Below are 16820 nucleotides of genomic sequence, written 5' to 3'. Positions count from 1 at the left end.
CCAACATTTACTAATGAGAGAAATGATTAAGTAAAAGCATTAGTTCTTCTCAAGAAAAAAAAAAAAAAAAAAAAAAAAAAATATATATATATATATATATACACACAATCATCTAAAGGATTATTAGGAGCACCTGACCAATTTCTCATTAATGCAATTATCTAATCAACCAATCACATGGCAGTTGCTTCAATGCATTTAGGGGTGTGGTCCTGGTCATGACAAACTCAAGCGTGGCATGGTTGTTGGTGCCAGACGGGCCGGTCTGAGTACTTCACAATCTGCTCAGTTACAGGGATTTTCACGCACAACCATTTCTAGGGTTTACAAAGAATGGTGTGAAAAGGGAAAAACATCCAGAATGTGGCAGTCCTGTGGGTGAAAATTCCTTCTTGATGCTAGGGGTCAGAGGAGAATGGGCCGACTGATTCGAGCTGATAGAAGAGCAACTTTGACTGAAATAACCACTCGTTACAACCGAGGTATGCAGCAAAGCATTTGTGAAGCCACAACACGCACAACCTTGAGGCGGATGGGCTACAACAGCTGAAGACCCCACCGGGTACCACTCATCTCCACTACAAATAGAAAAAAGTGGCTACAATTTGCACAAGCTCACCAAAATTGGACTGTTGAAGACTGGAAAAATGTTGCCTGGTCTGATGAGTCTCGATTTCTGTTGAGAAATTCAGATGGTAGAGTCAGAATTTGGCGTAAACAGAATGAGAACATGGATCCATCATGCCTTGTTACCACTGTGCAGGCTGCTGGTGGTGGTGTAATGGTGTGGGGGATGTTTTCTTGGCACACATTGGGCATCATTTAAATGCCACGGCCTACCTGAGCATTGTTTCTGACCATGTCTATCCCTTTATGACCACCATGTACCCATCCTCTGATGGCTACTTCCAGCAGGATAATGCACCATGTCACAAAGCTTGAATAATTTCAAATTGGTTTCTTGAACATGACAATGAGTTCACTGTACTAAAATGGCCCCCACAGTCACCAGATCTCAACCCAATAGAGCATCTTTGGGATGTGGTGGAACGGGAGCTTCGTGCCCTGGATGTGCATCCCACAAATCTCCATCAACTGCAAGATGCTATCCTTTCAATATGGGCCAACATTTCTAAAGAACGCTTTCAGCACGTTGTTGAATCAATGCTACGTAGAATTAAGGCAGTTCTGAAGGCGAAAGGGGGTCAAACAGAGTATTAGTATGGTGTTCCTAATAATCCTTTAGGTGAGTATATATATAAATTAAAAAAATATGTACGTGGATCATTGTACTGATTGAGCAATGTCACACGCACACACATATACACACTGGAAAGTTTTGATGTGCATTTACAGTAGTAGAGGGTCATTTGGCTGAGATGATGTGTTTGTGAACCTAATGACATGAAAATCTGTACTATAGTGCTACAGTAATTGGTCAATGTTTCTTAAAGTCTCATCTGTGCAACCTCAACTGCACTATGGTGGATCTTGCAGAAAGTCTGCAGATTACATTTTTTATAAACAGTAGTGAGGCAGAGAAAATGTGCCTATTTGAGTCCATTCATCTCTCTGATGTCCATTGAAAAAGTATTTGATAGCACCCATTATCTCCATTCTTTAATGTTTCTGTATTTAACAAACATTGATAAGTAGTCTTCAATAGTTATATTCGACCTCTATAAAAGTTTTTGATCTGATTTGGCTTGGTTTGACTGCAAACGTGTTATTTCTAATAAACATGTAAGCACAAAAAAAACAAACTTATAAAGAAAAAAAAGAATATATTGCAATATTTGATATATATATATATATTATTTGAAAGTCAAACAAAAATAAATCCCAGAAGAAAATAAGTTTTTGCTGAAAAAAATAAATAAATCTCTAAACTGAAGTCTCAGACTGCAGTCGAAGCACAAACTTGTGTGACTTTGGGTCAATGAATTCTTCAGCAAGCTGAATATAAGGTATCTTTTTGGTAGTGACCACTAGGCTAAAGTCAATGCATTTGAGCAGAAAAATGGTCCCATCTTTCAGACCACTGGTAACTGAGGCTTCGCTGACAAGGGTCCAGTGCCTAGCAAGCCAGCGGTCCTTTCCATACTGCAGTGTAGGGCCTGTGGTCAGATAACTCTCCAAAAATGCCTGAGAAACAAAAATACACAGCACTTCAGCATTTCAGTCATCTAACATTAGGCACTAGTTAATGAGAGCTTAAGCAATAATGAGTCAAGCAAACATATCTTTGACTCCACTTAAAGTTCCACTGACTTCTTCTGAAGCCTGGCACATTGTATCAGTCTTAATAAATATTGCATCCTACATTCTGCTCAATCATGACATACTGCTATTAAATATTTCTGCATTATGAGAGCAAAAACCATATTTTTCTAGTTTTATGTCTCTTGTAGCTCTCACATAATAATCACTGAATACACTTAATGTCTATAGCTGTATCTAAAAGCTTAGAAAGTTGATTTGTTCCCCATGCTGCTCTATCAGACAATGACTTTGCAACAGTGTTTACACACGAAGGTGACTCAGGAAACTGATTTCAGACAGTTTAACAGTATAATGAGTTAAAAACAAAACAGTATAGGTTTTGTGATAACTTTCAGGCTACGTCTACACTAATCCGGATATATTTGAAAACTGAGTTTTCGTGAGCTCTGCGTCCACACTATCATTTTCAAATGTTTTCCAAAAGTTGCTCATCCACACTGAAACGTATGAAAACGCTTACATCCCCTACTGCGCATGAGTAAAGCTTCGACCTGCGTCATTTCCGCTAGGCGTTTATTTACTTTCCGGCTGTTTGAAACTCTGCGGCAATATTGAGGAATGGCACTCAATATTTTTCAAGAGTTTTTTAGAATGACCGACAGTGAGGTGGAGTTGTTGCTGCGAGTAACACAGGAGTATAAAGTGACCAAAGCAAGCGAGAAGGTAGACTGGGAGACGTGCCAAAACAAATGTAATCTTGACTGAATTGGTCATATGACTGCATCACATGACTAAAAATGTATCATCGTATTGAAAAGCCTCCATTTTCAAAGTCCACACTATGACACAAAGAAGGCATTTTCAAATTTATCCGCCTTGCATAGCATTTTCAAAAAGCTACGTCTGACTTAAAACGCCGTCTCAGTGTGTACGGAAAGGCCAAAACGGAGAGAAAAATATACGTTTTAAAACTAAATTGTATTAGTGTGGACATGGCCTCAGGCACTCTATATTTTTAAGCTCAACTATCAAGGAATGGAACATTCAGGATTGTGCCATATCACATATATTTTATTTTGCGATAAAAACCATCTGACTGGGATTCTCACTGTGAGTGGCCTCACCTTGGGTGTCATGTTGTTTGTGATGCAGAAGGCCAAGTGCTGCTGTATGCTCTCCATACTGTGGAGGTGCTGCTGTCTGGTGGTGCGGAGGTATTTTTGCAGTGCTCGGGCCATGGAAGGGAAGATGGCTTGAGCTGCTTCACGTGGGTCCATCACGTCAACAGATGCCTTCTTCTGCTCCGCCTCTTGCATGCGATGAATGTGTGTAAATGCCTCCTCCACTGCCACCACCAGCCTGGGAAAGAAAGGTTGTTGTCACACAGTCCAGATTCTAAATTCCTCTAGTTTCACAATCATTCAGTTCTCTAGAGCAGTGATTTCAAAAGTGTGGGGCACTGTAAACTGGGGAATGCAGCAGACATACACTAAGAACTCTGTAGTACGAAAAAACAAAACAAAACAAAACAAAAACCTATTGGCCAAATATCTTTATAAATCTGTACACCAAGGTTCTCTCACCTAGCCCTGCATTTGCGAACACGTCTCTCATGCTCGGCCTCTTCATAGTAGAGTTCGTTATGACTGCTGTCTCTGCGGCGGGCAGCAGCAGCAATCATTGCTCGAGACTGAGACTGGGCTATACCAGCAGCTCCATTATTCCCTCCCGGACCTGACCATGATGGGACACACATGCATTGAGACTGTTTAGTCAAGTGATTTGTATAGTGCTTTGTACATTTACAGATTGTTGCAGCTTCACAGTGATGAATAAGAAAAACAGCAGAATCAATTATGGAAACTCAACTTTGGAGACAGTTCAGATTCAGCTATAAGGCAGTTCTAAAAGACAACACTGTCATTGCCCAGTACAAGTCAGTTTAGTGTCAGTTCAGTTCAAATCAATAACAGTGTTAATTTTACAAAAGGCAGCAATATTGTTATTTAGCTTTAGTCAGTTCAATGTTGATTCAGCTCAGTTCGATAACAGTGTCGATGTGGAGCAGCTCCACAGAAGAGAAAAGTTGATTCAATTCAAGTGTTTGCTGTCATCTGGTGGTGTCAGTTTAATAGGTTTATGCTAAACATGCATAGTTTATGCTAGTTCATCAAACAACCGCAGTAAGAATTTTCATCAAGCACGGTGAGTAATGGCTCCTCCTGTCATTGTTACTTGCACCTCTTGCCACATGTACAGTTTATCTATCTCTGTCGCTGATGAGGGATTCACATGTGATAAATGCAGGGAAATAGTTAGGCTGACAGAGAAGATTTCAGAATTAGAGACACGCATCCAAACTTTAATTGAGGACAGTAAGAATGTTAGGGCTCTAGATACGGCTTTGGATGCATCTAGCTCAGGGATTCCTGTACATTGTTCGATTCCGGAAACAGAGCCCCTGCAGCAGGGCAACTGGGTGACGGTCAATGTCACCTTTATTTATATAGCGCTTTAAACAAAATACATTGCGTCAAAGCAACTGAACAACATTCATTAGGAAAACAGTGTCAATAATGCAAAAATGATAGTTCAAGGCAGTTCATCATTGGATTCAGTTATGTCATCTCTGTTCAGTTAAATAGTGTCTGTGCATTTATTTGCAATCAAGTCAACGCTATCCCTGTAGATGAAGTGTCCCAAACTAAGCAAGCCAGAGGCGACAGCGGCAAGGAACCGAAACTCCATCGGTGACGGAATGGAGAAAAAAACCTTGGGAGAAACCAGGCTCAGTTGGGGGGCCAGTTCTCCTCTGACCAGACGAAACCAGTAGTTCAATTCCAGGCTGCAGCAAAGTCAGATGTGCAGAAGAATCATCTGTTTCCTGTGGTCTTGTCCTGGTGCTCCTCTGAGACAAGGTCTTTACAGGGGATCTGTATCTGGGGCTCTAGTTGTCCTGGTCTCTGCTGTCTTTCAGGGATGTAGAGGTCCTTTCTAGGTGCTGATCCACCATCTGGTCTGGATACGTACTGGATCCGGGTGACTGCAGTGACCCTCTGATCTGGACACAGACTGGATCTGGTGGCCACGGTGACCTCGGAACAAGAGAGAAACAGACAAATATTAGCGTAGATGCCATTCTTCTAATGATGTAGCAAGTACATAGGTTGTTATGGGAAGTGTTTCCGGTTCCGGTTTACCTAATTAATGCAGCCTAAAAATCCTTTAATGGATTTGGATAATAAAAGCATATTAGTATGTTATGTGTATGCCAGGTTAAAGAGATGGGTCTTTAATCTAGATTTAAACTGCAAGAGTGTGTCTGCCTCCCGAACAATGTTAGGTAGGTTATTCCAGAGTTTGGGCGCCAAATAGGAAAAAGGATCTGCCGCCTGCAGTTGATTTTGATATTCTAGGTATTATCAAATTGCCTGAGTTTTGAGAACGTAGCGGACGTAGAGGATTATAATGTAAAAGGAGCTCATTCAAATACTGAGGTGCTAAACCATTCAGGGCTTTATAAGTAATAAGCAATATTTTAAAATCTATGCGATGCTTGATAGGGAGCCAGTGCAGTGTTGACAGGACCGGGCTAATATGGTCATACTTCCTGGTTCTAGTAAGAACTCTTGCTGCTGCATTTTGGACTAGCTGTAGTTTGTTTACTAAGCTGGCAGAACAACCACCCAATAAAGCATTACAATAATCTAACCTTGAGGTCATAAATGCATGGATTAACATTTCTGCATTTGACATTGAGAGCATAGGCCGTAATTTAGATATATTTTTGAGATGGAAAAATGCAGTTTTACAAATGCTAGAAACGTGGCTTTCTAAGGAAAGATTGCGATCAAATAGCACACCTAGGTTCCTAACTGATGACGAAGAATTGACAGAGCAACCATCAAGTCTTAGACAGTGTTCTAGGTTATTACAAGCAGAGTTTTTAGGTCCTATAATTAACACCTCTGTTTTTTCAGAATTTAGCAGTAAGAAATTACTCGTCATCCAGCTTTTTATATCGACTATGCAATCCATTAGTTTTTCAAATTGGTGTGTTTCACCGGGCTGCGAAGAAATATAGAGCTGAGTATCATCAGCATAACAGTGAAAGCTAACACCATGTTTCCTGATGATATCTCCCAAGGGTAACATATAAAGCGTGAAGAGTAGCGGCCCTAGTACTGAGCCTTGAGGTACTCCATACTGCACTTGTGATCGATAGGATACATCTTCATTCACTGCTACGAACTGATGGCGGTCATATAAGTATGATTTAAACCATGCTAATGCACTTCCACTGATGCCAACAAAGTATTCAAGTCTATGCAAAAGAATGTTGTGGTCAATTGTGTCAAACGCAGCACTAAGATCCAATAAAACTAATAGAGATTAGTTCGGTGAGGCAGCGTAGTCGTGGGTCAAAACACCGCTCCTCTGTTCCGATCAAAACATTAAACAGGTTCTCCCCACTCAGTGCTGCATCCACTGAGAAACCTGATGAAAGTGCTCTAGTTATTGGTGATTCTATTGTACGGAACGTGAATATAGAGACACCAGCCACCATAGTCAAATGTTTACCGGGAGCCAGAGCGCCTGACATCTTGGCAAATTTAAAAGTGCTGGCTAATGCTAACCGTAAATACAGTAAGATTGTTATTCATGCTGGCGCTAATGATGTTCGACTTCGCCAGTCGGAGATCACTAAAAATAACATTAAAGAGGTGTGTGAACTTGCAAGCACGATGTCAGACACTGTAATATGCTCTGGTCCCCTCCCTGCTTACCGTGGTGACGAGATGCATAGCAGATTGTCATCACTCAATGGCTGGATGTCTAATTGGTGCCCACAGAATAACATAGGTTTCATAGACAATTGGACGAGCTTTTGGGGCAGACCTGACCTGTTTAAAAGAGATGGTCTTCATCCCTCCTGGGGTGGCGCCACTCTTCTCTCTAGAAATATGGCAAATAGTCTTAGTGTTTATACTTGACTAACTGGGGCCTAGGTCAGGAAGCAGACAGACTGGCTAAACCGACCGTCTGCTAGCTGCCTCCCATCACAGAGGTCAGTTAATTCTCAGCACATAGAGACTCTTTCACCTAGATATCACACTATAGAGACTGTGTCTGTTCCCCGAACTAGAAAAAAACAAAAAAACGTCCAAACCAAGTTAAGATTAACAATTTAATTGAGGTTCAACAAATAAAAAACAGAAGATAAACAAATGATAAAGCTTGGCTTATTGAATATCACTTCCCTTTTTACGAAAACACTTTTTGTAAATAATATGATCACTGATCATAATATAGATGTACTCTGTTTGACAGAAACCTGGCTAAAACCTGATGATTACATTATTTTAAATGAGTCCACCCCCCAAGATTACTGTTATAAACATGAGCCGCGTCTAAAGGCAAAGGTGGAGGTGTTGCTTCAATTTATAACAACGTTTTCAGGATTTCTCAGAGGGCAGGCTTCAAGTATAACTCGTTTGAAGTAATGGTGCTTCATATAACATTATCCAGAGAAACAAATGTTAATGATAAATCCCCTGTTATGTTTGTACTGGCTACTGTATACAGGCCACCAGGGCACCATACAGACTTTATTAAAGAGTTTGGTGATTTTACATCCGAGTTAGTTCTGGCTGCAGATAAAGTCTTAATAGTTGGTGATTTTAATATCCATGTTGATAATGAAAAAGATGCATTGGGATCTGCATTTATAGACATTCTGAACTCTATTGGTGTTAGACAACACGTTTCAGGACCTACTCATTGTCGAAATCATACTCTAGATTTAATACTGTCACATGGAATTGATGTTGATGGTGTTGAAATTATTCAGCCAAGAGATGATATCTCAGATCATTATTTAGTTCTGTGCAAACTTCATATAGCCAAAATTGTAAATTCTACTTCTTGTTACAAGTATGGAAGAACCATCACTTCTACCACAAAAGACTGCTTTTTAAGTTATCTTCCTGATGTAACCAAATTCCTTAGCATATCCAAAACCTCAGAACAACTTGATGATGTATCAGAAACTATCGCCCCTTTTTTTTCTAGCACTTTAAATAAAGTTGCTCTTTTACGATTAAGGAAGGTTAAGGAAAACAGTTTGACACCATGGTATAATGAGCATACTCGCACCCTAAAGAGAGCAGCTTGAAAAATGGAGCGCAGCTGGAGGAAAACAAAACTAGAGGTATTTCGTATTGCTTGGCGGGAAAGTAACATATCCTACAGAAAAGCATTAAAAACTGCTAGATCCGATTACTTTTCTTCTCTTTTAGAAGAAAACAAACATAACCCCAGGTATTTATTCAATACAGTGGCTAAATTAACGAAAAATAAAGCCTCAACAAGTGTTGACATTTCCCAACACCACAGCAGTAATGACTTTATGAACTACTTTACTTCTAAAATCGATACCATTAGAGATAAAATTGCAACCATTCAGCCGTCAGCTACAGTATCACATCAGACAGTGCACTATAGACCCCCTGAGGAACAGTTCCACTCATTCTCTACCATAGGAGAGGAAGAATTGTATAAACTTGTTAAATCATCTAACCAACAACATGTATGTTAGACCCTATACCATCTAATCTCCTAAAAGAGGTGCTTCCAGAAGTCATAGATCCTCTTCTGACTATTATTAATTCCTCATTGTCATTAGGATATGTCCCCAAAACCTTCAAACTGGCTGTTATTAAGCCTCTCATCAAAAAACCACAACTTGACCCCAAAGAACTAGTTAATTATAGACCAATCTCGAATCTCCCTTTTCTGTCCAAGATACTAGAAAAGGTGGTATCCTCACAATTATATTCCTTCTTAGAGAAAAATGGTATATGTGAGGATTTCCAGTCAGGATTTAGACCGTATCATAGTACTGAGACTGCTCTCCTTAGAGTTACAAATGATCTGCTCTTATCATCTGATCGTGGTTGTATCTCTCTATTAGTTTTATTGGATCTTAGTGCTGCGTTTGACACAATTGACCACCACATTCTTTTGCATAGACTTGAACACTTTGTTGGCATCAGTGGAAGTGCATTAGCATGGTTTAAATCGTACTTATATGACCGCCATCAGTTCGTAGCAGTTAATGAAGATGTATCCTATCGATCACAAGTGCAGTATGGAGTACCTCAAGGCTCAGTACTAGGGCCGCTACTCTTCACGCTTTATATGTTACCCTTGGGAGATATCATCAGGAAACATGGTGTTAGCTTTCACTGTTATGCTGATGATACTCAGCTCTATATTTCTTCGCAGCCCGGTGAAACACACCAATTTGAAAAACTAATGGATTGCATAGTCGATATAAAAAACTGGATGACGAGTAATTTCTTACTGCTAAATTCTGAAAAAACAGAGGTGTTAATTTTAGGACCTAAAACTCCGCTTGTAATAACCTAGAACACTGTCTAAGACTTGATGGTTGCTCTGTCAATTCTTCGTCATCAGTTAGGAACCTAGGTGTGCTATTTGATCGCAATCTTTCCTTAGAAAGCCACGTTTCTAGCATTTGTAAAACTGCATTTTTCCATCTCAAAAATATATCTAAATTACGGCCTATGCTCTCAATGTCAAATGCAGAAATGTTAATCTATGCATTTATGACCTCAAGGTTAGATTATTGTAATGCTTTATTGGGTGGTTGTTCTGCACGCTTAGTAAACAAACTGCAGCTAGTCCAAAATGCAGCAGCAAGAGTTCTTACTAGAACCAGGAAGTATGACCATATTAGCCCGGTCCTGTCAACACTGCACTGGCTCCCTATCAAGCATCGTATAGATTTTAAAATATTGCTTTTTACCTATAAAGCCCTGAATGGTTTAGCACCTCAGTATTTGAATGAGCTCCTTTTACATTATAATCCTCTACGTCCGCTACGTTCTCAAAACTCAGGCAATTTGATAATACCTAGAATATCAAAATCAACTGCGGGCGGCAGATCCTTTTCATATTTGGCGCCTAAACTCTGGAAAAACCTACCTAACATTGTTCGGGAGGCAGACACACTCTTGCAGTTTAAATCTAGATTAAAGACCCATCTCTTTAACCTGGCATACACATAACATACTAATATGCTTTTATTATCCAAAATCCGTTAAAGGATTTTTAGGCTGCATTAAATAGGTAAACCGGAACCGGAAACACTTCCCATAACACCCTATGTACTTGCTACATCATTAGAAGAATGGCATCTACGCTAATATTTGTCTGTTTCTCTCTTGTTCCGAGGTCACCGTGGCCACCAGATCCAGTCTGTGTCCAGATCAGAGGGTCACTGCAGTCACCCGGATCCAGTACGTATCCAGACCAGATGCTGGATCAGCACCTAGAAAGGACCTCTACATCCCTGAAAGACAGCGGAGACCAGGACAACTAGAGCCCCAGATACAGATCCCCTGTAAAGACCTTGTCTCAGATGACCACCAGGACAAGACCACAGGAAACAGATGATTCTTCTGCACAATCTGACTTTGCTGCAGCCTGGAATTGAACTACTGGTTTCGTCTGGTCAGAGGAGAACTGGCCCCCCAACTGAGCCTGGTTTCTCCCAAGGTTTTTTTCTCCATTCTGTCACCGATGGAGTTTCGGTTCCTTGCCGCTGTCGCCTCTGGCTTGCTTAGTTGGGGTCACTTCATCTACAGCGATATCGTTGACTTGATTGCAAATAAATGCACAGACACTATTTAACTGAACAGAGATGACATCACTGAATTCAATGATGAACTGCCTTTAACTATCATTTTTGCATTATTGACACTGTTTTCCTAATGAATGTTGTTCAGTTGCTTTGACGCAATGTATTTTGTTTAAAGCGCTATATAAATAAAGGTGACTTTGACTAAACCACGTAGTCTGTAAGTTACTGTGTAGAGAGTTTTTTGATTAGAATGATATAATATAAATGATACTGGTAATACTGATACTGAGTAACAAGGTTTGTGTCAGGACTGATAAGTGCAGATTGAAGAAGTGAAGACTGTGCTTTAGTGACATTTACCATTCAAGCTGTGACTGATGTGTCTGACTGAAAAGATGTTTTGGCTGGTAATATATGGCCAGTTTTCATGCCTGGCAGCAAGTTACTGACATGTTTCCTCATATTTTTCAATGCTTTTGATTCACAAAACTGGTATGATTGATTTATTCACGATTTCAGTTTGCTCCACCCACAAATCTTTCATACTGCTTTCAAAGTCTTGGAATACTGAGCACAAGTTGTGTGGATTACTTAAGACTGCTTTTGCATACTAATTAAAGCTTGAAAGCTTCACCACCATTCATTGTAATGGCATGAAAAAATGCTACCAGTAGACTTCTTCCTTTGTATTCCACAGAAGAAAAGGTCATGTGGATTTGGAATGACATAAGGGTGAATAAATATGACGCAAGTTCCATTTTGGGATAAACTATGCCTTTAAAATTCCTTCACCTTACTCACTATTTTTAAGGTATTCAAATATAGCCTCTCTTGTGTCTAGATGTTAAAAGTATGTTCCCATATTCATATATGGAAACTTTAAAGACAATATTGTGTGCATGTTACAAATATTCAGCTGGTTAACTGCACTGGGTACCGCACTGCTCTCGCAGTTGACTTCCACAATCTCTGTTCCGACATCACGTTGTTAACAAAGTTACAAAATCGATATTTTTTTTGATTGCGGCAGGCTTGGGCACTATGTCTGCCGTGGGCTCTGGTGTCTTGTCCATGTAAAGTGTGGGAGATGGCTGGCTGGGCTTTGGGTCTGGAGTGGAGATGGCGAATGGAGATCTGCAGCTCACCAGCACGCATTCCACCAAAATCCTCTCGAGGACCAACACTGGGAAGGAGTGCCTTTGTGCACAGGGTGCAATCTGGGTAGTTAGTGTGGCACGTAATTTGCATAAATCCACTAGTGTGGTCCTTGAGAAACTGCTGCTCCTGCTCTAAGCATAGCAGCTAGATGGCTGGTATAACCATATTAGTTTTGGTTCCATCTTCTTTTATGCTATGGTGGCTGCAAATAAGCGCACAACGATAGAGAATTCAAATAGAACAGTCTTTAATAACAAACACTCGGTCATACCAAAGAAACAGGTCTGGGAAACACAAGCGCAAACATTAACGAGAACAAACCACGAACAGTGGGAACTTAGAGCTTAAATTTTCAATCAGAGACAATTTACAGAAGTAGGAACAAGTGAGGAACTAATAAACAGCCACCTAAACAACCATGGAAATGGAGAATAACTTCTAATTTACAAGTTAAGCAAATTTTTGACATTATGTAAGCTTTTTTGTACAATAGGTCAGATTTCCTTGCTTAAAATGCACAGACCTTTTAGAAAATTTTCAAATCAAGTTAGATAACATAACACAATAAATGCGTTCATTGCTTTCGTAGGTGGATGCCTCCCATTTAAGAACACAGTCATGTAAGACAGTTCTGCAAGGCCATTATACAGAAATACTTTGAACTTGAGGGATTTCAGAATGACCATAAAATCATTTCCTATGCTAGGAATGAGATCAGTCCACTGTTTAGTCAGGTGATGCCGTTCCATCATGCAAAGTCACATCTTTTTTGATGTGTATGGGGAATTTTTTCAGCAAAATGTGTTTGCACCTCCCATTATACAAGTTCAAACCCACCTCAACCAATACATTTTTTATTTTTATTTTTTGCAAATTATAAATAAAATAAATAATTAAAATAAATTTATTTATTTATTTTTTATTTGCCATTTCCATAATTTCTTTCTGATGCAATACTTGCAAAATGCGCATAAAGTTTAATTGAAGTTTAACTGACTTGTGTTATACTGTGATATTTTAGTGTTCCCTTAATTTTTTTTTTGCAGTGCATATTAGTGAAGAAAAAACAATACAAAACAGAATTACTTTCATTAGCTCATTAGCTTTTGGATCCCACTGATGCTTGATGAATGCAAATGATAAAATACAAAATAACAAAAATTAAATTATTTATATAATATTTCCACAAAATTCATGAAAAAATCTGGAGCGCTAAAGAGAGGTTTGGAAAGTATTTGTTTATTTAATCCTGCGAATCACAAAGCAAGAGTACATAAACAGCGGTTTAGCTCAATAATGTAAAAGTACATAATTCCATCACCACCCAACTCCCGGAAATCTTTAAGAGTTGAATCTTTAGCACAATCGCTCTATCTCGGATAACAAGTGACATCTGTTTACTTAATCATTCTTAAAGGGACTGTAAGTAGGAATTACACCCATCTAGTGGTGAAATTGTATTTTGCATTCAAACTAATTTTGCTCTCCAGCGCCTCGCTTTTTCAAATGCGCGTTGCATCTACGGTAGGCGATATGTACCAAAAAGCTTTGACAGGATGTCTTCTAATAGCACTTCGTTTTGGCGACGATGTTTTCTTCTCCTGTGGCGCGGCATATGTATGGTCCATAATAAGAATGCAATCCAGACTTTTAAACTTGCCGGTGCAGTTTCAAGCGCCTCTCACAGCTCTGCACCTGCGTTTCTGGCTCTGACCGAAAACACGTTGTGGAAACGCGTTGGCTTAGTACTTTTTGTCCCTCTCTGCTATTATAGTTTTGCAAGATGGCGGAACTACATGGAAGCCTCCGTCGACCTACCCGTCCCATGTATATAAAGATAATAAATTCTTCATTTACGAGGATTAGTTTAAACATTGGCATAGGTATTTGAACACCATTGAGGGCATATTTATGAATAAAAATATTGATTTTAGATAATAAAATACCTAAAAAGTTACTTATTGTCCCTTTAAGGATTAAATGAGTAGATGAATATGTGTGAAGAGTCTCTTTCCAAAAATATTGCTATTCAGGTTCTGCATGTTTTGCCGTCAACAAATATAAACATCTGTTGCGGTGTCTATGAAGTCTTCCCAGTAAAATCCAGAATGGCTAGTAATGTGATAAAAACAGCAACACAAATAATGTGCTGATGAAAAGTAACATTGTGTTAATTTTTTTTTTTTACTGTCTATTTTCTGATATTTAATAAACATTCTTATACTTTGGCAAAACAATTAACATTTTAGCTTGTAGTAAATACTGTGGTGTATTTTAGTCTTCCTGAACATACTCCGCATACATGGACAGGAGAGAGAGAGACACTTAAGCCCATGTCCTGCTCTAAACTACAAAACCAAAGCAGTAAGATTATTGATTCAGGGAAAAAGAAATTGATTAAAAGACTGGTGTGGTGGGAAGGTGCCTAGTCTTTTTTAAGGCTATTATACACCAAACCAAAAAAAAAAAAAAAAAAAAAATATATATATATATATATATATATTCTCTCATCAGCCGGGCTCCATATAAACAGCGTGCGTTCAGGACAAGCGTGAGAGGCCTCTCCACGAGCAACCCCACTGATACTGCTCTCTCCTGTGGAAACCAGACCAACTCTACCACATCAACCTGCTCAAAAAGTGGATCGGGACAAGAGACCAGCTAGCGGCCCTCGCCACCAGGGACTTTGTCGTAGTGGACATCAACTCGGAGCTGTCGGCGGCCCAAAAGACAGAGCTGCAGCACCTGGTCGGTCAGTTCCCAGATGTGTTTTTGTTGGCCCCCGGGCGGACCCACGTGCTCCAACATGAAATCCACACACCAGCTGGAGTCATCGTCCGGCAACGGCCCTACCGATTCCCAGAGGCTCATTGGCAGGCTATTGAAGAGGAAATTCAACAAATGCTGAAGTTAGCGGTAATTGAGCAATCGAACAGCCCTTGGTCCAGCCCTATCGTTATGGTCCCCAAGCCTGACGGCACCCTCCGCTTCTGCAATGACTTCCGTCGCCTGAACAAGGTCTCGGCATTTGATGGATACCCTATGTCTCGAGTGGATGAGCTCCTCGACCACCTAGGAAGGGCACGCTATATTTCCACCCTGGACCTCACTAAAGGGCACTGGCAAGTCCCCCTGTTCAAGACCGCCAAGCCCAAGACCGCCTTCAGTACCCCTGGTGGGCACTGGCAGTACCGGACCCTCCCGTTTGGCCTACACGGGGCTCCAGCCACGTTCCAGCGCATGATGGACATCTTGCTGTGGCCCCACCAGACCTACGCCGCGGCATACCAGGACGACGTGGTCATCCACTCCGAGCGCTGGGAAGAGCACCTGGACCGTCTGTGGAGGGTGCTGATGGAGCTACGTAGGGCTGGGCTCACTGCCAACCCCCGGAAGTGTCACTTGGGCCTGACCGAGGTGAAGTACCTGGCATTCCCAGGTCAGACGGGAAATCTCGCAAAATCCCTCGAGATCAAACGTGACTTCAGAGTAAACAATCATGGTGGACAAAGAGGATGCAGTGGCCATAGTTTGTGCTTTGTTTGTAACCGAAAAAAAACATAAGAAAAATAAGAAAAGGCGATGGTCAAAGAAGTGGAGACAAAGTCCTCCAGTCTCCGGACTTTCTGGTGTGCCATGCCGCCGGCTGTTTTGATTTTGTTTCCCGGTACTTCCTCGCTGCCTCGTCACCTCACTTTCTGATTGGCTACACGCCACAGTCCACAGGCTTCCAAGTCGGAAGGGGCCTCATCCGGCCACAAGAGAAGAAGGTCGAGGCGATACGGTCTGCACCGAAGCCCAGCTCAAAGACCCAGGTACGAGTGTTTTTGGGGTTGGCAGGGTACTACCGCTGTTTCATCCCTAACTCCTCCTCCTTAGCCGACAGACCTGACCAGGAAGGGGCAGCTGGAAAAAGTGTGCTGGACACCTGAAGCGGAGGAGGCGTTCAAAAAGGTGAAGATGGCCCTCACCTCGGAGCCGGTCCTGCGTGCCCCAGGCTTCAGCTGCAGACAGATGCCTCCGACACGGGACTGGGGGCCGTCCTGTCTCAAGTTTAAGAAGGTGAGGAGCATCCCATCCTTTACATCAGCAGGAAGTTGACCGTCGTCGAGAAAACGACGGTCAACTTAGACCGTCGTTTACATCAGCAGGAAGGAACTATGCCATCGTCGAGAAGGAAGCTCTGGCCATCAAGTGGGCAGTCCTGGAGCTGCGCTACTACCTCCTAGGGCGGAAGTTTACTCTCCTCACGGACCACGCGCCCCTCCAGTGGATGGCCCGCGCTAAAGACAAGAGTGACATGCTGGCTCCTCACGCTCCAGGACTTCCACTTTGAAGTGCTCCATCTGGCCGGAGCGGCCAACTCCAACGCAGACAGCCTCTCCCGGATCTGGTCAGCTTTTGCAGGTCTGTCAGGGGTCACTCCCCACCCACCCCTTTAATCACCCCTACTAACATCATATTTCTCCGCCAGACCAGGACAACTTATATCTGGTGTATAATGAAAAATTATGTCAAAATGACAATAACTGCCTTCCCTGGTGTTGGTTGAGTGTAGTACTCCCACACTGCACTTCTTACTCTTGTCTTCCTCTGTGCATCCATTTGCATTAAGTGTAATATAAAGTGTGAGATTAAAGCCTTAACAAATATATTAGACTTAATTATATTCAAGACTCACAGAGTATGAAATTTAAAAATGTGGCTGTAACTAAAGCCTGGTTCACACGGGACGATTTTAAAATTATCGGCCGATTTTCCAAACCTGAGA

The 16820-nt window shown here is 41.2% G+C and overlaps 1 protein-coding gene across 2 annotated transcripts in view; it reads right to left on the bottom strand.

Moving 5' to 3' along the window:
* Positions 1-1304: 1304 nt before the first annotated feature.
* The window catches only part of LOC132142483 (vang-like protein 1), a 108246-nt gene continuing 92730 nt past the window's right edge, over positions 1305-16820 (bottom strand). For both annotated transcript variants that reach the window (XM_059552386.1, XM_059552387.1), the window contains 3 exons: positions 3807-3957; positions 3348-3582; positions 1305-2145 (listed from right to left, as the gene is read on the bottom strand). In XM_059552386.1, the coding sequence (XP_059408369.1) occupies positions 1885-2145; positions 3348-3582; positions 3807-3957 (647 nt within the window). In that variant the 3' untranslated portion in view covers positions 1305-1884. The remainder of the gene's footprint in view (positions 2146-3347; positions 3583-3806; positions 3958-16820) is intronic.

This window comes from Carassius carassius, chromosome 6, assembly GCF_963082965.1.
Source record: "Carassius carassius chromosome 6, fCarCar2.1, whole genome shotgun sequence".
Classification (NCBI taxonomy): Eukaryota; Metazoa; Chordata; class Actinopteri; order Cypriniformes; family Cyprinidae; genus Carassius; species Carassius carassius.
This window is presented reverse-complemented; position numbering and strand designations above follow the sequence as displayed.